A 22,383-nucleotide genomic window follows, 5' to 3' on the forward strand; every position below is an offset into this window, starting at 1 on the left:
ACATGTGGGAACCAAGTTAATTTCAAGAATATAAAAAATCCAAAAAGTGCACAGTTTCCAGAAGACGTAAAAACTGTACACCATTGTAAACACTGGTTCATTAAAACTTCGATGAACATGGTTAAAATTGACACATGTATTCTTCTCTGGTGAGAATCAAAAAGCAGTTCTCTTGGCCCACGTTTCTGGAATCCTGATGGTCAGCTGTAGCTGCCTTGTCGCCATTTTAAGATTGGAGGAAGAGTAGTGGAGTAAATGCTATTGATAGCAATGGCAAACAATGTGTCACTGAGTTCACTGCCTTGGGGGACACCCATTCTCTTGAACATACTAGTCAAACAATGCATCACCGATGCAGTATTGAAAGCAAGAGTCCTCAAGGAAGGATTTGATAAGAAACGGCAGATGTCTACGTAGTCCCCATTCATGAAGTTGGCGAAGGATGTTGTACCTCCAAGCAGTGTCATATGCTGTCTCGAGGTCAAGAAACACACAAACCAGTACAATTAAGTTGCATAGGGCCGAACCGTAGCATCTGAAACCACACTGGGGGCGACTCAGGTGACCTCAGGATTTGATCAACCAGACAAGGTGGCAGTTGACCATGCATTCAAGAGTCTTACACACACAACTGGTAAGGGCTTTTGGTACTAATAATTCCTCCTTCCAAGTCATAGGGTACTGTCAATCAAACCAGATCTCATAGAAACAAGAGAGGAGCTGTCCTTTCGCTTCAGAGCACAAATGATGAAGCATGGCATAATGAATCTTACCAGGTCCTGGAGCAGTGTCTCTGCCATGGATAGAGCTGATTCCAGTTCCCACATGGAGAATGGAAAGTTGCAGACTTCCTCATTATGCAAGAAGAAATGGAGCTTCATTGTCTCCACAGTCCTATGGAACATCTGAAAAGGAGGAGCTTGTCTAGATGATGCAGTGACTGTAAAAAAGTGTTCATCTAAAACCTGAGCCACATCTTTAGACGCATCCACCAAGACCTCATTTCTTGACAAGGCTGTAAGGGGGGACATACTGTCCTTGCCCGAGATCTGTCTCATTGATTCCCAACTTTGCACAATGGAAGTGGACCAATTAACGAAAGTTGTGAATTCCTTCCAGGAATACCTCTTCCGTTCTCTTATCACTCGTCCTGAATGTGCTCTCACTGATCTGAAAGCACGAAGATTTTCTGTAGTTGGATGGTGTTTGAAGTTCAGCAGAGCTGTTTGTCTGGCTCTGATTGCCACACAACAGTAGTCATTCCACCAGGGTACAGATCATCGTTTGACGTAGTTGCTAGACCAAGAGATGGACTCTGTGGAAGCCAGTCGGATCTCATGAGTGATACACGGCACTGTCTCCTATGCACAATCCTTTCATTCAAAAATGGTCCGTCGACTGCTCTGCAACCAGTTTGCCCTTTAAATCATCCATCTTCATGGTCTCCTGTTGACCGCCATCTGAGTTGACAGACAGATCCACACTGGGAAGTGGTCACTGGAATGTAAATCTGTAGCCAGTTCCCACTGAACTGAGTCTGCAATAGCCGGGGAGCAAAAACAAAGGTCAATGGCTGAAAAAGCCCCTGTAGCTGTGGAGAAGTGTCATCTGACCCAAGTTCAAAAGGCAGATATTCTCAAAATAATTCAACCCCCCAGAGCAAGTGGTAGCTGAGTCCCACAGCACGAAGTTCCCCACAAGGAGGAACAGGTATGGGAGTGGTGCTAGAACTTTCACAGCCACTACTTGTATGGCCATGGTAAGAGGGACCAGAGCGGAGTGGTATCTGTCATCAATAAAAACAGTCACTCCACCTTTAGCCTGTCTCCAGTAATATCATCCATCCTGTAGGGGTGGTAAACCCTTAATGCAGGTGTGTCGGTGACTTTAAAATGAGTTTCTTGTAAGTAGATGCAGGATGGTTTCATCTGGATCAGGAGCTGTAATTCTTCCAAATGTGATCGGTATCCATTTCAATTCCACTGCAACACAGAAATTTCTGTGGGAGCCACTGATTAGTGATGGTTTGTCTTGTCTCTCTCCCTCGGAGGCGGTGATTTATCGGGAGGTCAGGGGGGGGGAATGTCAGCTGGTGCCCAGCATTCAGGTTCCTCCGAGTGAAAATCCATATCCTCAAGAGTAAATACCCCACCTCAGAGATCATCATTCCAAAAGTTTAACTGTGACTTTCTTCGACTCTGAACTAGTTTTTGAAGGACTTTTCCTTACTTGGCAGGGTAATGTCGACCAGTGCAGCGCCCTGCGTAGGGCATTCAAGAGGAGACAATATGCTGGAAACTGGGAAGAGGAAGAAAAAAGAGACTTGCTTTCCTTCTGTACCTGGGACTGCCCTAAGCCAAAATTGTGAGCCTACTAGAAAAAACCAATGTAAAAACTGTCTTCCAACCACAGTCTAAGATGAAAGGGTAACCCTGCTCAGCAAAAGACCCACTTCAAATGAAGTACTGGGAATATACAGGATCACCTGTGAATATGGTCAATAGTACATTGGTCAAACACAGTTCTGTATTTCGAAACACTGCAAGGAGCACATCAGACCTGTGACTAGGACAGACAGAAAAATCAGCAATAGCACAGCACAGCATCAAAGAAGACCACATCTTTGACTTCCAGAACACCAAGATGCTACGCTGAGCAGCCGGATATTGAGACAGCACTACAAAAAAATCTGGTCAACAGACAAAAGGATATCAACTAAGTGCAGCATGGTATCTAGTGTTAGTGGCAAGATGATGAGAGCATGACAAGCACCGTCCAACTCACAAGACATGACGAAATGCCCACACAGAGATGCAAACGGAGCACCCCGTACCCCTACCACTGCAGCCCACCAGCTGGACAGATCAAGACCATTTGTAGCCAAGTGGAGGGCCACACTCCAATAGTATAAATATTACAGTGTCTGCATATCTTGATACTTTGGCAGAAGGTGATGAGTACGACATTCATCAAAACATCATGGTATTTTAATACTGCTACCCGGCTGGGAACCTGAGAGCTTTTCAACAACAATATATGCCGGGAGAACCTACATTCACAAAATAGGGGTTATAATATTTAGCAGTACAGTATTGCATTAGGTAGAAATTCGATTAAAAAACAATGGCCTGTTTATGTACTAATAACTTCTACAACATTCAAAATTGGTAGAATTGGCAGCACACAACTTTTCTGTGGAACCACTAAAGGACATTTAGTATAATTTCTTGACCAAAAATTTTTTCAGACACAAAATGGTGAAACAGTTACACTGGCTGACAAAAAAAGTGGATGAAACAGATAACATGGCCACAAGTCACTGCAACTGTGCAGACACACGATGGTCACCATCAACAGCTACGTAAATAATTAGAGCTGAAATTCTCTATGACAATTACTATAGCCACCTGAGAACATTAGTTTTGCTCATGTTTAGTGTTGTTACCATGCCTGGTTAGGCATAAAATGGGCATGAACAGCATCAGATGTTGAATGATCATTGTGAAGGACGCAGAGATCTCAAGCACTCGTATGAGATAGCATTACCAGCAGCTGACAGAGTTTGAAAGGGCCCTCACTTTGGGTTTGACTTTGGCTGACTGGTTGAACTGTGCAATGTTCAGATTTGTAGAGCCTTTGGACATAACAGTGGCCAAATGCTGAAATACACGAGAATGCTAAAGAAGGCATACTCCTCGTCAGTGTTTCAGATGAACATGTCCAACCTCCACCAGGGATGATCGCAATATTGTGCACTGAGCACATTGTTGCCTCATCAAATCAGTGACTACCATCTGATTACAAGTAAAGGACTACCTGCAACATTCTGTGTGATCCTGCACCACTGGTCAAAGGCTAGCAGCAGCTGTCCTAGAGAATTACGATCCCATGTGTAAGCAGCTGACGTTTGTTTATTATCGTGTCACAAGAATAAAATACATAATCAGAAAAAGGAGATCAATTGTTGACATCAATTTCTACATTGGTTAACCAGAAACTGACCACATCAAGTGCCTTTGGTGTCGACCTCATCAAATCTCTCATGGCTGGAGATGAAGAGAATTGTAATAGATGGTTGTTAGTCTGCACAGCATCATACTTTAAAAAAAAAAAGAAATAAATAAATAAATTAAAAAAAAAATAAAAAGAAAAATAGGAAGGTGCCACTGAGGTTAGCCTTGCATCTTGTTGTACTAGAGTGTACTTTGTTTACAGCCTTCCATGTTGTCCACTTCTCTGAAAGACCAGGCTGTCGTTAACACCACAACACATGTGACTTCATTGGGAGTGATGCCATGACTGCAAAGCATGGACTGAAGATGAATGGGACACTGTGCTCAGCAACGAAACACTGTTCTGCACTGTCGTGTGCGACTATCGTCAGCAAGTATGGTGACGGCAGGCCTGGGGAGAGGTCCTCATGTTATTTCTCAACAGGACAATGCTCATCCATACGTGATACTTGTCTCTATGATCCATGTGTGTTATACTGAGGTACTCCTGTGGTCAGCAAGATCCCCAGATCTGTCCCCAATAGAACATGTATCGGACGACCTTGGATGTAAACTGCATCCGAGTGTCTGTATCCATGATATCAAGGACCATTTATGAAAGCTTTTGTCATCTTGTCTCTGGACAGGACAAAACAGCTTCACAAAACCCTTCCCAACCAAATCACTTCGTGCATCCAGACTAGAGGAGATGAACCCTCATACTGATGAGTGGGCTCATACTGTCAAGTTCTTTGTAACTTTTGCTCGATTTTGAAATCGGATACCATCTCAACTCATGAAATTTCATTTTGTTTCCTGCCTCACTTCTGGATGCTTCATTTATTCAAGAGGCAGTGCACCACCATTCATTCTTTATGAACATTGACTTCCTGTACCTTAAAGACAACGAACGACTGAAGAGCACAAAACATTGTGCATCTAATCCAAACACCAGGCCTATATCACGACTGGTATCGATTTTAAGCAGTCTTAAATTTGGCCAAAACTATTGTAGAGATTGCATGACATTTTGCAGCCTTCAATCATAAACGTCCAAACGTATAGAATTTTTTGAATCTTGAGCTCAAATTTTTCACAGCTTATTTTTTATTCAGTAGGAAAGAGCTGAAAATTTTATTCGAATTGGAGACGGTCATGGTAATTCCTAAAGGTGGTTCAGTTGATGTGGCATGAGCCTTTCTTAATTTTCCTGTACATGGTGCCTCTCTTCCCCTAAGTCATACACTGCTGGAAAAAATAATTAGTACACTTTTTTAGATGTTTCCAATTCATTCGGGATTTATTGTTGCAATAGTGGATACGGAGGATATGAAATAATTTTATTTACAGCTCAATAGCGCAAGCGGTTCTGAGGCATCAGGTATCACCCGATGCTAAAAAATCTGTATTAGTATGTGGTGCAGCTTTCATGGACGGCAATGCAAGCACTGACTTTGGCATCCAGTCGATCACACAGATGACAAATACTGGCCTGGAATATGTTATGCCATGCCGGCTCGACCTATTCATGTAGTTCTGTAACAGTTTTTGGTTGACGAGCTGCCCATGTCACTTCTCGCCCCATCGTATCCCACATGTGTTCGATTGGAGACAAGTCTGGATATCTTGCAGAGCATGTGGAGTGAGCATTATCCTGTTGGAACAACACATCAGCTTCCCTTTGCAAGAATGGCAAAAGAAAGAAAGGGTCTAACATTCTGCACATACCAAGCACCGGTTAGCATCCCATCAAGAAACACCACAATTTGATCACTTTCAAAATTGCTCAGTTGACTGTAGGCAGCACGAGTGCATCTCCATGGCATGGTTGCCTGCTTTCTTCGAACATTTTCAGCACAATGAGCCTTCTGGCTGTGAGCATTACCTACTAATGAGTAATCACAGATGGCACTCTGGTAGCTAAACCACTATGCCATCTGTTGGTGGATGATAATGAAACCATTAGCAGTACATCTACTATCCCCTGGGTGGCATATGCCATTATGGCGTCAAAATCGATTTTTTCTTACATCTTTCCAAGAATATTAAGTCTCCCTCCTGGCAGTTTGTGTGCTTTTTCAGCTACGCATCTCTCCTTTAGCCATTCCTCCACTGCCATTTTGCACTTCCTGTCAAGTCTCATTTTAGACATCTGCATTTTCCCTTGCCTGCTTCCTTCACTCCTTTTTTCTATTTTCTCCTTTGTCACTTCAATCCACTTGTTATCTAAATCTCGCACATTATCTTAAGATTTGTACTGGGCCTCGTCGTATTGTCTACTTTAACCTCTGGCAAAAGCTAGCAAAGTTCTCTCTCTCTCTCTCTCTCTCTCTCTCTCATTCCGTGTGTGTGGGCGCGCGGGCGTGCGCTCGCGCGCGCCTGTGTGTGTGTGTGTGTGTGTGTGTGTGTGTGTGTGTGTGTGTGTGTGCCTGTTGATCGCAACGCTTCTGCTATTCGATGAGAAATCACTTTTACTTCTAAATTATTTACATTCTGCTAGAGCTTTCTTTACAATATTTTTACCATTGTATGATCCACCTGAAACTCTCCATTGTCTCCAGGTCTCTTCTACATGTGCAACTGTCTTTCATGATTCTTAATCCAAGTACTAGCAATCTTCTATTTTATTCTGCCAAAAATTTTATCAAGCTGCTTCCACTTTCAGTTTTTTACTGCAATCCATGTTTCTGACTATTTTTCCTTCTGTTCCTTTCCCAACTGCTGAATTCCCACATCACAATTAAATATCTGTCTTTGCTAATGAGCTGAGTAATTGTTTTTTAAATCTTATCATCACATTTTTTGAATATCATCATCTGCACAGCTAGTAGGCATATATGCTTTCATTACTGTTCACATACCATTCCTCATACATACAATGACCCTTTCTGAAACATCAGCAGATTTAAGTGGTACAGAGATTAACAACTACATTCCCATTTGGGGTTGGTGGGTTATAAATCCCAGTTATTTCTGGAGGTGGAGGTTTTGTGCCATATGAACAAAGTTATTCCATATATCAATTCCAAACTTGACTTCAGGCAGTTCTGGTTTTACACAGAATATGTGGAATAAATGTTAGTGTCCACATAAGCTGATGTTATTGTGGGATTATTACAGAATACTAGACACATCTGAGGACTCAATAATTTCATTTCCAATTTCCAATGTAACTACAGTTCTGGGCAAAATTGAAGGTACGTCTGAAGTGAGATCCTGCCAAACTTCACTTTTACTTCACTAGTTGCTTTAATACATCAACACACTCTTTGTTGGCAGGTGAAGACTGAAAGCAGCATTCTCAAAATTGAAATTACCTCTCAATTTCTCAGAACCTTCAGAATATGTTTGTGTGAATTGTATAGTCTTCTTCATGCACAGAAGACATTCCTCAAAACACAGTCCATTACCAACACTTGTGAAAAATTGTATCATAGAACTGTTAGTTCCTCTCCATTATTCCACTGTGATTTCTCAGGATGCATATTTATTGTGCGCACCTTACTGTAGCTGTGACGTATGGATAAACAATGAGATTTCATCTCTACTTGAAGTAATTATCTTAATAATACACACAAGGAAAGCCTGAGCCTCTAAGGAATGCCAAATGTTGCAATAATATATCTAAAAAGAAAGATGTGAAACTTACCAAACGAAAGCGCTGGCAGGTCGATAGACACACAAACAAACACAAACATACACACAAAATTCTAGCTTTCGCAACCAATGGTTGCCTCGTCAGGAAAGAGGGAAGGAGAAGGAAAGACAAAAGGATATGGGATATATTTTTCCCACGTGGAATGTTTCCCTCTATTATATTCAAATGTTGCAATAATGTGTTTATAGATTTAAAAAATGACACTGACACACAATTTCAAAGTATGGTTCTGGAACCAATGCATGAAACATTTTTCTCACTACAAGCATGTTACATAAAAAAAGTATTCTGAGGGTATTTTGATTTTGAAGACAAATATTTGAGTTGGTTCCCTTTCATTGTGATACACAACTCTCTACAGATTTTTAAAAAACTACTATGTCTAAGGCTTTTTTAAGCACAGATACTGCTGAATGTTGTTCTTTGCATCCAGTGCATCATAATTCCAACAGCTTTGTGCCTCTTCTCTGCTACCAATTTCAACAACATTAGATTTGTACAACACATTAAACTCTTCAGCCTTCCGTCTATTCATGCCCATCATCATACAAAACTGATAACTGCATCTTTTTATTTATCAATATTGTTACCCCTATGCTCTGAAAACCTAAATTAAATGCATTTCTTCTTAATCTCTTGTGGAAAATCATTAACTTCCTGATCCCACTAATCACATTTAAATGCTTGACCTACAGAAACAGCGAAATAAAAAATTCATGAAATCAGTTCACTGATGCAGTTATCACAGTATTATTCATTTTCTGTGATGAGAGAAAATTTGTTCCAGGCTGGTACACAAACCTCAATCATCTGCTTATTTCAAGCAGTTGCCCCAATCAATTTGTTAAGACAACTTTTGATAACCAGGGGGTTACACATGACGCAAAGTTTCAGTTACCACAGAACACAAGGTGTCCCATGAGGAACAGTCAGTACTTAGGGATACGACAGGAATGATCATCTGCTGCAAGAAAGTCTAGTAAACATGGAGATACCTTAAGAGCTATTAGGCACTTGTTCAGTAGAAGAGATGTCTTTCACAGTACCAAACATAAAGTAGTCCTCATACCTCTTGAGGTATGCATTTTAGAGCTCATGTTACTGGACTTATTTGCTTCACATGATCATTTCCATCACATCCCTTAATATAAACCATTCCTCCTAGGACACCATAAATGAATTAAGCACATAATGTCAAGGATTGTATATTAGGGCCACTCCTAGAATTTGGCATCCCTCATGATCAATTTTAGAGCTGCATGTACCAGCTGGTTACTATGAAAACTAGTTCAAAGCCACCTTCACAATCATACAATGTACTGCAGAACAGCAAACAGTCTAATGTGATAACCAATTCAGTGATTTTTCATCTTGTCTGCAGAATAATTTTCATCTACATTCCATTCTGAGTGTCTCAGAAAGCTGTGGTAAAGCACCACAATGCTTTACTAGGCTTCGTTACATAATCATGCACAGAGGGGACCTAAAGTTTTTAGTGCTAATTCCAAATCATGGTGCAATACGTTATTAAGTAGGGACTTTGTTTGGTGACATTACATTGCCACCCCTGTGCCACATGTACTATCATCATTTCTTCCTTGTTCTCAATCTCAACACTTTAATCACATTATTTTCATCTTCTCTCAAATAGCTCAGTTCCCAGTTCACTTTAATCTCCCAATTCCTCGTGTCTCACCGATCCTATCTGCCCATTATGTCGTCACTGTTCATATTCCTATCTATTATTTAAATGTTGATCATAAATATACAGTTCTCACTGCATATGTCCTAAACAGATTTAAAAAGTTGATTCACACTGGACACTATGCCACATCATGTAATCTCTAGTGAAAGCACTGAAGCACCTGGCGGTGTGTGGCGGATGGTACCTTCAGTACCTCTATTGGTTCTCCCTTCTATTCCAGTCTCGTATTGTTCGTGGAAAGAAGGATTGTCGGTATGCCTCTGTGTGGGCTCTAATCTCTCTGATTTTATCCTCATGGTCTCTTCGCGAGATATACGTAGGAGGGAGCAATATACTGCTTGACTCTTCGGTGAAGGTATGTTCTCGAAACTTTGACAAAAGCCCATACTGAGCTACTGAGCGTCTCTCCTGCAGAGTCTTCCACTGGAGTTTATCTATCATCTCCGTAACGCTTTCGCGATTACTAAATGATCCTGTAACGAAGCGCGCTGCTCTCCGTTGGATCTTCTCTATATCTTCTATCAACCCTATCTGGTACGGATCCCACACTGCTGAGCAGTATTCAAGCAGTGGGCGAACAAGCGTACTGTAACCTACTTCCTTTGTTTTCGGATTGCATATCCTTAGGATTCTTCCAATGAATCTCAGTCTGGCATCTGCTTTACCGACGATTAACATTATATGATCATTCCATTTTAAATCACTCCTAATGCGTACTCCCAGATAATTTATGGTATTAACTGCTTCCAGTTGCTGACCTGCTATTTTGTAGCTAAATGATAAAGGATCTATCTTTCTGTGTATTCGCAGCACATTACACTTGTCTACATTGAGATTCAATTGCCATTCCCTGCACCATGCGTCAATTCGCCGCAGATCCTCCTGCATTTCAGTACAATTTTCCATTGTTACAACCTCTCGATACACCACAGCATCATCCGCAAAAAGCCTCAGTGAACTTCCGATGTCATCCACAAGGTCATTTATGTATATTGTGAATAGCAACGGTCCTATGACACTCCCCTGTGGCACACCTGAAATCACTCTTACTTCGGAAGACCTCTCTCCATTGAGAATGACATGCTGCGTCCTGTTATCTAGGAACTCCTCAATCAAAACACACAATTGGTCTGATAGTCCATATGCTCTTACTTTGTTCATTAAACGACTGTGGGGAACTGTATCGAACACCTTGCGGAAGTCAAGAAACACGGCATCTACCTGTGAACCCGTGTCTATGGCCCTCTGAGTCTCGTGGACGAATAGCGCAGGAATTATGTATGAGAAGTTACAATCTTACTTTCATGCATTCTCCTGTAAAAGAGACCACAATTCCCAAAGCTAACATTACTTATATTTTAAAAAATATACCCCATAAAAATGTTGCACCTAAATAAGAACACACACATACTCAGAAAATTTTATTGTACATGCTTTCAAACAAATAAAAAACTCAAATGAAAGACAACACAGTTTTTAGCATTATTTCCTTTTTTCAATTACAAAGGAACCAGATACACGGGACAAAGACAGAAAGATGGTATCAACTACCTTCCAAATAGTGTTAGTATCTGAATTTGTAAATATATTCTGGAAAACCATAAAATTATGAAGAGAGAGAATGGGTACTTACATTCAGGAGGAAAAATTCCAACACATGCAAGAACATGTCTTAGTTTCCGGAACTATTTGCTCCCTCCTTAGAGAGGATTAATGTTTTCATTTGTGTGTGTGTGTGTGTGTGTGTGTGTGTGTGTCAGCAGCGCTGAAATTTTTGGCTTGTTATTCTGCCTTGTAATTTTATATTTTTGTGAAGTGGATTTTCCTTTTGAGAAACATCTTCAGGAGCAAGCAACTATTAATCCTATGATGTCTTAAAAATTTTGTGTGGTATTTTTCTTCTTTCACTTTCTTTCACCACAAGGAGTTTGTTCAGGAATTTTGTCACTGACATTCATTATGAACTTCACTTTGGTTCTTCGATAATGCAAGTATTACCAGCACTGTGCTGTACTTCCTCAATAATGCATCCAAATATCAAATTCTTGTATGACAGTCTCTTATTCCTTTACATTCACCATTCAGTATTTAGCAATGAAACGTGGATTGACAAGATGTGACCCTAAAGTTCCCTGCTGTGTGAAAGATTTACGATTTTACATGTAGTTCCCATGTCATGCAAACACTTGAGTAATCAACAAACCTTCATCCTGCAGCTCGCTTCTTACACTGTCATTCTTCACAACATGTAATGCCTACAGAACACAATTTCGCTTATTTCCTGTTGATATCTGTTTCACATAAGTTCACTATTGGTTTACCTTACTATACATTAATCTGCAAAACAAAAACAGCCTTAATGAGAGTTCCCTGACTGATTCAAAGAACATTTATAGCAATGAAGTGCAGTGTCAATGAACATCCAGTGGAATACAAATACAAGAGCACACAACCAAAGTCTTTACATCCTTACACACCCAACAATAGACATAATAGCTCCAAAGCAAGTCACACAACACAAGCAGTTATGTTCAAGTGCCACAATGCCACAAGAAAAAGCACACTGAAAGAAATCAATCACAATGCAAAGCTCAATTCACATTTTCAGACACAGTACATTACACATTAGTTTACTTATAGTACACAGCATACACTGGAAAGAGTGAAACACTTCTGCAAGCAGTAAATAATAGTATAGATACATCAAAAGGATTAACATGCAATAAAGATGGTTTCATTGGAGAAAAAGGTTGGGATACAGGTAGATGAAGTCATTTAGATAGTGTAGCAAAGCAGAGTTTGCAACAACAGAGTCCCTACAAACATGGTCTTTAATGTTTAATTGTTAAGACATACACAAAACAGATGTTTAACATCACGTAATATTCCGTATCAAACTTCTCCGTTTAGAGATATGTCCTATTTAAAAATCAATATCCCTAAGAACTGTTCTTGATGACAGACGTTTAAAATTAAGTGTAGCCATATACTGGAAACTGAAGTCCCAACCACAGTGTCAACACACACACACACACACACACACACACACACACACACACACACACACACACAGAGAGAGAGAGAGAGAGAGAGAGAGAGAGAGAGAGAGAGAGAGAGAGAGAGAGAGAGTGAGTGTACTACTTATTTACCCTAGCAGTGGTAATACTGGCTCCAGCAGATACATTCATTTTGCTGAGATACCTTCAATTTCAGTTCTCAGTAGCACATTCTGTGAAGAGATTTCAAATTCAGCATCTCCTCAAACTCTACATAGTACTGTTATAATTGCTGCCTAATAGCCCTGCATATCATGATCTTCATCCTCAGCTTCTTCTTCTTCTTCTTCTGAATAAATGCTAAGTTATCAATGCACTCATTATGCCCTTCGTTTTGTAACTGTGACATCACTGGATTTGACAAATCCAACACTTTACAAGCATATCCCATCATCTTCACCCACTTATCAATAAAAATGTAATGAGGATAATATCTTGCACTGTTTCTTACCTCCTCGTGAATTATTTTTCAAGCTTAGTGTCCTGTGTGCAACACTAGTTCGGAAAAAAATGTGGCTGCACCTTGTCGTCAGATCATATCCTACTATGGCTGGGACTTCAGTTTGTTTTTGTTAAGTAACGGCTACAGGCTCTCAGACTTCAACAATGAGGCAATGAGAAACTTAAAATTGCAGGAAGGGAAAGGATAACACAAATACAGACAGGACTTTAATATGGTGCATTAAAACAGTATAGGATGACATGTTTATGAATGTACAGCCGAAGGTAAGCAGGTAATGGGGACAACAAACCTTCCATAATGCGATAGGTTAGCCACGACTATATTGGGTCGGTCTTTGTGTTTCATTCTCTGGGAGCCGGAACCAAACAGGCGGTGGTGTGCACTGTTAGCATCTAAGGGCAGAACTTGGAGAAGCTGGCTGGGGCAGGATCCCGACCTGGTACACAACACAATGTACAGCACACTGCGCACACACACACACACACACACACACACACACACACACAGACAACGCAAATGTTTTTGACAAATATAAGTAGATTCAGATACAAAATCCAAAACTTTCTCAATACATAATGCTACCGCCTTACTGTGCAGAGCGAATCTGTTAACCGCAAAGATGACACACGGTGTTAAATTGATTTGAAATAATGAAACTTCAAAATGGCACTAAAATGTCAAAGAATCTGGGAGCTGCAAAAAAAAGCTGCATAAATACTACAAACTGAATTATTTTGAAAGCACAGGATGAAACATATAGTTTACATAGACAGCAGCATCACTGGAAAAGGAAGCAGCTACACTTTCAATGTGACTGCTGATAGCTAAGAAAGCACCTCGTTTGCACCCAACAAGGTTTCTGAAGGAAACTCTCATGATTTCTATTAAATACCTACCATCCAAGGTAGTTGCATATAAGGTTATACAGAAAGTTATGTTCCCTATCACTAAAAAAGAAAAAGATACATAGATGCTGAAAAATGTTTATTGGAATAGACAAACAAGCACTGAATTAACATATTTACTACTGTACTGATACTACCTGTCATATTATATGGTCAGCTTTTCAGTTTCTTTGTCTCAGAAGTATGTTTCATGGAAGTGAAACAAGTGCACAACAGCCTACAGTGCGTTCCCATCACTGCAAAAAAGTTAACTAGCCAAGAATTTCTTCTCTTTGTAAGAAAAGATTGAAATCAGTGGGAGCAAGAACAGTACTACAAAAAATGGACGGTCAAACACTTTGCAGCGTAGCTCCTGGGATCAGCACACTCGTGGGTCAGCACCCGACACCTACACTAATCGCTCTTTGCTGCTAGTTCTTTACAATTTTCAGGTTCATGATGTTGGGGAAGACCACCATTCATTATCTATTGCCTCCACAAGACTGTCAATGAAGAGAGACAGCCACACATATTTAGTCATGGACATTTTCATAGAGCTCAGAGTGCCAGACCCATATAATAAAGAGAAGTGATACTGAATTTCAACTGACAATATGTCCTCAGTGCACGCACCTAAGCACCCTGCTAGAACTAACAACTGGTAAGAATGTAAGAATAGTTACGCAATTTTTATGGCACAGCTTGCCTATGTATTAAAACTATCTGAGATGTAAACCACTTCAAAAACCAGTTGTCACACCATACAAAGCTAAAAATGAATGCCAACACATATCTGGTCTGACATGCAGTGTTCTGCTGTTGAGTGTCCTTTGCTATGTAACCAGAGACATTGGGTGGGTTTAGTAGCAGTAATGTTACCTCTGTGACATGCAGACATTAAACAGTACAAGGAAACAGAAGCACAGAACTGTACTCATGTCCAGCAATTAAAATACATTAAACAGAGATGTTTGAGAATTTTTTAGATGTAAAATGAGAAAGAAACCAACAAATAGTGAGTATTTGCTTAACTATTTCAATTACAAAGCAAAGTACATGAAGTAACTCATGTTAAAACTGTAGCCATATGAAAAAAAGTGGTAATACTACACACAGGTAAATAAATTAAAAAAAAAAAAACAACTTAAACAGAACACATCCACAGTAACTGACAAAAAATTATGCCAATCTCATTTTGTATAGAAAGAATAAATGACAAAATGTTCGGAACTAATGGCCCTGTCATGGCAGAAACGGTCTAAATTAGGTTAGTAATTTTCATGTGACTACCAAGTAGAGACTGCTATGAATTCTCTTTATTAAACAGCTTTTGACAACACAAAGGTATGCACTGTTAAGAATCAGAATTTTAAAACTCTGGAACAGTAAGTATAATTGAAGACAACCATATGATGAATCTATAACACCATTTCTTTCCTAAAATAAAGATATAAACAATACAGAAATCAAAAACTGAACTGACAATGGAATTTTAAATTATTTTGCCAAGAAGAAAAATCAAATACATTTTCAGATCTATTAGACAAAGGTCTCAATCTAAATTCTCTTTCAGTGGTGGGTATGAACTGGAGAGCTGTTACAAAAACGCCTTCGAAAGGACATTGCTGACATAACTAGAAAAACACTGTGCTACCTGTTGCAGATGGCCACCAACAGAAAGAAACACACACAAATGGGACCACAAATCTCATTAAATGGAAGAAAGAAAAAAGTATGCTCAAACTTCAAAAGTTTAAAAGTTGGTAATATCAACTTTTTACTATATCATACCGCAATGCCAGCGATTACTAGAAAAAAATTCTTCCTTTTTGAATTAAGAAACTACTTTTTTTAGAAAGGAAATGTTGACTGCTTACAATATTTTTTGTCTTTGAACTACCACGCCATGAAAGCAATGAAATGGATGGAACAAACACCACCTAATGAAGAGAAGCATTATTTTACATCACTGGAATAACTTAAATATTACACAGTTACCTATTTATTAATAATTTCAACAGAATGACAAATCACTGGATTACAAATTATGGGTTCAAATCTGGACAATAGCACTGTAATTACCTAATACAGAAATCTTCACTGGTTTTGCTGCTGTATAATTACTAAACCAAAAGATCACTGCTTTATTTGCAATGAAAAAAGAACAGAACATGCTACCAAATTTTCAGAAAAACACTCGTGCTTCACATTGCTTTATGTGCCACTGTTGGACATAAACATGTAAATGATATGTGACTGAGGCAGGTGGCAGAAATGAATTAAGGCATTCACCTGCTCCACAGTTACAGTTGAGTTGACAACACTGTTTACTGTGTGGTGCTTTGGAAACAAGTAGCTGAAGAGGAAAACACTAAAGCAATATCTGTCAATACTATACTAATTTCAACTGTGTTTTTGATAAAAAAATGTAAAAAAAAAACATCTACTGTACACAAAGTATTTTTTTCCTTACTTCCTACACAATGAAATTAATTCAACAAAGAAACAGAGAAGGTAGTAGTAGTCGGCTGTATATCCAATATGGAATATTCTCTAGCATTTCATGCATATGTACACAAACATATCATTTAAGCAAAATAATGATACCGTGTGTTTCAAATAAACAGTTTATGACAACAATCACTTTTGCAAATTTAGAGAGAGAAACAATGTTATTGCTGTTTCTCACTAACAACATTTACACTGTTCAGTGCAATATATGAAACTTACACAATTTACATTGCACATTCAAATTAAATACAACACAAATGTATCATAATAAACTGATAATACTGACGGGTTAGTAATTTAAGCTTCAAGTAACTTTACACTGGCTGCATTCAAGATAAAAAACAGTTCCAATGCTGTGAAAGAAGAACCCGATAAAAATGCTAGATGCCAAAACATCAGTTTTATTTCCTAACTTGTGCTCCAAACCTTCAGTGCCCCTTATCCTCCATTATTGCAAAGGATCAGCTTTAGCCTATAATTATAACTTCAAAAGGCAATTTCAAATGCTGCATAAGCAAGTGATGACACTTTCCTGCCAATCAGTACACTTGATTATGACCTGATTCTGCCAGCAGCATAAACAAGATAAAAACCAAAAAACCAGATCGGTTGTTCTTACCAGAGGCTAACAATAAATTAATCAGCTGCATTGATACAGAGTCAGATTACAGTCAATGAAATACAGAGATCCTTTATTAACAAACTTCTATACTGGTAATGCTAAATTTTTGACAAGTTTCCTTCCTCCTGTGAAAGAGAGGAAAAAAATAACACTTTTGTAGATGCTGAGACACTGAAAACAACTCTGAAGTTCTCGCACTCAGAGATATCAAAAGACTGAGTCCCAGTAGATAAAAATGTCAATCCCAGAAAACTCAGTAATGCGTGAAAACACTATGACTCCTGTCAAACATTCAATGATTAGTAATGTAGTGCTTAGAAAGAAAGAAAGAAAGAAAGAAAGTGCTGTTGGACATTTATTGGGATTTGGGCAAACTGCCTGCTTTGATGCTTTATCTGCCCATAATTTGCTATATTAATATCCATCTCGCGTATAGTATATAATTAATGTGAGCACATGTGAGCTGATTTATTATACATGAGCAATGACATGGTAATCCTTTCAATAGGCTGCGACCAGAACTTTCCACTTGTATGTGGTGGGTTTTGAAGGTCTTTGTAGCTTTTTACTACCATACGCTCTGTATGAACAGTAAACAACTAGAAAACTGATGCACGACTAGAGGAACATGAACCAGTGGCTAGATAGCCCCCTTGCAAAATAAAGGCATGGACAAGTTTCATCCAGTTAACCTTCTAAATTATCACATCAATCAGTTTGCTGATACAGGATTCTACTGCAATGGCCTGATGCTGTATAAGGAGTAAACATACCAGCCAGGACCAAGCAATACACTGACTAGCTCCGAATCAGATTAGTACTACTGGATTATTTAAAATAAATAAATAAATAAAAATAAAAAAAGAAGGGGCAAGACTAGTTCAAAATTTTAGAAGGCATTCTGTAATTGGAGCACAGTGATCAGAGTAAAATACTAAAAATCAAATAAAAACAGTCTCGATTGCATTTTCTGATTTTTTATTTGTTAGCAACTGGTTGCAGCCCTTTCCCCAGACCATCTTCGGGCTTTTCCCCGCCATTATGGCTGCTGATGGCAACAGACGGAGTGAGATCCATGAAAGTGACAACTTTACTTCTACGGGTTTCGCTTCATTCACCACCACCACCAGCCATAATGGTTGGGAAAAGCCTGAAGATAGTTTGAGGAAAGGCCCAAAACCGGTTGCTGACAAATTAAAATTCTGAAAATGCGATCAAGACTTTTTTTATTCGATTTTTAATCTCCCCCTTGAAGCATGAACCTTGCCGCTGGTGGGGAGGCTTGTATGTCTCAGCGACACAGATAGCCGTACCGCAGGTGCAACCACAACAGAGAGGTATCTGTTGAAAGGCCAGACAAACATGTGGTTCCCGAAGAGGGGCAGCAGCCTTTCAGTAGTTGCAGGGGCAACAGTCTGGATGATTGGTTGATCTGGCCTTGTAACATTAAGCAAAACGGTCTTGCTGTGATGGTACTGCGAACGGCTGAAAGCAAGGGGAAACTACAGTTGTAATTTTTCCCAAGGGCATGCAGCTTTACTGTACGGTTAAATGATGATGGCGTCCTCTTGGGTAAAATATTCTGGAGAGGAAAACTAGTCCCCCATTCGGATCTCCAGGCGGGGACTACTGAGGACCACCTCGTTATCAGGAAACAGAAATCTGGCGTTCTACAGATTGGAGTATGGAATTTCAGATCCATCAATCAGGCAGGTAGGTTAGAAAATTCAAAAAGGGAAATGGATAGGTTAAAGTTAGATATAGTGGGAATTAGTGAAGTTCAGTGGCAGGAGGAACAAGATTTCAGGTCAGGTAAATACAGGGTTATTAATACAAGATCAAAAAGCGGTAATGCAGGAGTAGGTTTAATGATGTATAAAGAAATAGAAAGGCAGGTAAGCTACTATGAACAGCACAGTGAGTGCATTGTTGTAGTCAAGATAGGCACAAAGCCCACAACTAACACAATAGTACAAGTTTACACGCCAACTAGCTCTGCAGATGACAAAGAGACTGAAGAAATGTACAATGAGGTAAAGGAAATTATCCAGACACTGAAGGGAGACGAAAATTTAATAGTCATGGAGGACTGGAATTAGACAGCAGGAAAAAGAAGAGAAGGAAAAGCAGTGGGTGAATATGCAATGGGGGTAAGGAATGAAAGATGAAGCCAACTGGCAGAATTTTGGACAGAGCATAACTTAATCATAGCTAACACTTGGTTCAAGAATCATAAAAGAAGGTTGTACACATGGAAGAATCCTGGAGATACTAGAAGCTATCAGATAGATTATATAATGGTAAGACAGAGATTTAGGAACCAGGTATTAAATTGTAAGATATTTCCAGGGGCAGATGTGGACTCTGAACACAATCTGTTGGTTATGAGCTGTAGATTAAAACTGAAGAAACTGCAAAAAGGAGATGGGACCTGTATAAACTAAACGAAACAGAGGTTGTAGAGAGTGTCAGAAAGAGCTTTAGGGAACAACTGACAAATACGGGGGAAAGAAATACAGTAGAAGAAGAATGGATAGCTTTGAGAGAGAAAATAGTGAAGGCCGCAGAGGATCAAGTAGGTAAAAAGACGAGGGCTAGTAGAAATCCTTGGGTAACAGAAGAAATATTGAATTTAATTGATGAAAGGAGAAAATATAAAAATGCAGTAAATGAAGCAGGCAAAAAGGAATACAAACATCTCAAAAATGAGATGGACAGCAAGTGAAAAATTGCTAAGCAGGAATGGCTAGAGGACAAATGTAAGGATGTAGAGGCATATCTCACTAGGGGTAAGATAGATACTGCCTACAGGAAAATTAAAGAGACCTTTGGAAAAAAGAGAACCACTTGTATGATTATCAAGAGCTCAGATGGAAACCCAGTTCTAAGCAAAGAAGGGAAAGCAGAAAGGTGGAAGGAGTATATAGAGGGTCTGTACAAGGACGATGTACTTGAGGACAATATTATGGAAATGGAAGAGCAGGAAGATGAAGATGAAATGGGAGCTATGATGCTGTGTGAAAAGTTTGACAGAGCACTGAAAGACCTAAGTCGAAACAAGGCCCCAGGAGTAGACAACATTCCATTAGAACTACTGACAGCCTTGGGAGAGCCAGCCCAGAAAAAATTCTACCATCTGGTGAACAAGATGTATGAGACAAGCGAAATACCCTCAGACTTCAAGAAGAATATAATAAATACAATCCCAAAGAAAGCAGGTGTTGACATACGTGAAAATTACAGAACTATCGGTTTAATAAGCCACAGCTGCAAAATACTAACACGAATTCTTTACAGATGAATGGAAAAACTGGAAGAAGCCGACCTTGGAGAAGATCAGTTTGGATTCCATAGCAATGTTGGAACACGTGAGTCAATACTTACCCTACAACTTATCTTCAGAGATAGATTAAGAAAAGGCAAACCAACGTTTCTAGCATTTGTAGACTTAGAGAAAGCTTTTGACAATGTTGACTGGAATACTCTCTTTCAAATTCTGAAGGCTCAAATGGCTCTGAGCACTATGGGACTTAACTTCTAAGGTCATCAGTCCCCTAGAACTTAGAACTACTTAAACCTAACTAACCTAAGGTCATCACTCCCCTAGAACTTAGAACTACTTAAACCTAACTAACCTAAGGACATCACACACATCCATGCCCGAGGCAGGATTCGAACCTGCGACCGTAGCAGTCGCGCAGTTCCAGACTATAGCGCCTTTAACCGCTTGGCCACCCCGAAATTCTGAAGGTGGCAGGGGTGAAATACAGGGAGCGAAAGGCTATTTGCAATTTGTACAGAAACCAGATGGCATTTATAAGAGTCGAGGAGCATGAAAGAGAAGCAGTGGTTTGGAAGGGAGTGAGACTGGGTTGTAGCCTCTCCCCGATGTTATTCAGTCTGTATATTGAGCAAGCAGTAAAGGAAACAAAAGAAAATTTTGGAGTAGGAATTAAAGTCCATGGAGAGGAAATAAAAACTTTGAGGTTCGCCGATGACATTATAATTCTGTGAGAGACACCAAAGGACCTGGAAGAGCAGCTGAACTGACTGGACAGTGTCTTAAAAGGAGGATATAAGATGAACATCAACACAAGCAAAACAAGGATAATGGAATGTAGTCGCATTAAATCAGGTCATGCTGTGGGAATTGGATCAGGAAATGAGACACTTTAAGTAGTAGGCGAGTTTTGCTATTTGGGGTGCAAAACAACTGATGATGGTCGAAGTAGAGAGGATACCAAATGTAGACTGGCAATGTCAAGGAAAGCGTTTCTGAAGAAGAGAAATTTGTTAACATCGAGTGTTGATTTAAGGGTCAGGAAGTTTTTTCTGAAAGTATTTGTATGGAGTGTAGCCACAAATGGAAGTGAAACATGGACAATAAATAGTTAAGACAAGAAGAGAGTAGTAGTTTTCGAAATGTGGTGCTACAGAAGAATGCTGAAGATTAGATGGGTAGAACACATAACTAGTGAGGAGGTACTGAATAGAATTGGGGAGAAGAGAAATTTGTGGCACAACTTGATTAGAAGAAGGGATCAATTGGTAAGACATGTTCTGAGACATCAAAGAATCACTACTTTAGTAGTGGAGGGCAGCATAGAGGGTAAAAATCATAGAGGGAGACAAAGAGATGAATACACTAAGCAAATTCAGAAGGATGTAGGTTGCAGCATTTAGTCTGAGATGAAGAAGCTTGCACAGGATAGAGTAGCATATAGAGCTGCATCAAACCAGTCTCTGGAATGAAAACCACAACACACAACAAGTCTACTTCAGTTTAATCACACTAATGTTGCTTGCATTCATTTAAGTACATATTTTCTACATGTATTTCTACAACATGTTCAATTTACTGATCATCCTACAGAACTGAGTCCATATGCATCAAGTCACACAAAAATAAACAAAGCATGCAAATATGACAAAGCTTACAGTGAGAAGGTTTAAACACACACTGCTTGTGTTTTGAAAGGCATGAATCTATAAATTGTATAACATGCACATGCAGTTACAAAACACAACTTAGCTCATACAAGACAATGTACTCTCTTAAAGAGAACAAGTGTAAGCAATTGACAGCAGACATATTTTTCACATATTTAGAGGAATTCTATATTTGAGCCAGTGATTACTTTGATCCAAATCTTCATACGAAATTGAATTTCTGTGGTTTCCATTATAGAAAATTTTTCTGTGAAGCTGGAAAAAAAAAAATTCAATTTAAAATAAAAGAAAGCGTAATGAGCCACTTACCTGAGGAACAAAATTTTGATACCACCTATATCAGGACAGATTTATTTATTGTGATGTGGATTGCATGGGAACTGTGGCTAGGGAGTGATTAGTAGTTGTTTGAGAATTAATTCCCCAACATTATATTGAATTAAAAGGATTTGTGATATTTTTCATAGTATTTTCTTCTGCAACACCTGGAAAACTGTCACCTCTTTCAAAATACCCTTTTTTATCCACCATCCTTTCTCTAC

The 22,383-nt window shown here is 39.2% G+C and overlaps 1 protein-coding gene across 1 annotated transcript in view; it reads right to left on the reverse strand.

The window, feature by feature from the left end:
• LOC124622067 (E3 ubiquitin-protein ligase SH3RF2) overlaps window positions 1-22,383 on the reverse strand; it is a 223,705-nt gene that overhangs the window by 48,120 nt on the left and 153,202 nt on the right. The window contains exon 13 of the mRNA XM_047147639.1: window positions 13,164-13,310. Within this exon, the coding sequence (XP_047003595.1) occupies window positions 13,164-13,310 (147 nt within the window). The remainder of the gene's footprint in view (window positions 1-13,163; window positions 13,311-22,383) is intronic.

The sequence above is a fragment of the Schistocerca americana genome, chromosome 7 (assembly GCF_021461395.2).
Source record: "Schistocerca americana isolate TAMUIC-IGC-003095 chromosome 7, iqSchAmer2.1, whole genome shotgun sequence".
In the NCBI taxonomy this organism is placed as follows: domain Eukaryota; kingdom Metazoa; phylum Arthropoda; class Insecta; order Orthoptera; family Acrididae; genus Schistocerca; species Schistocerca americana.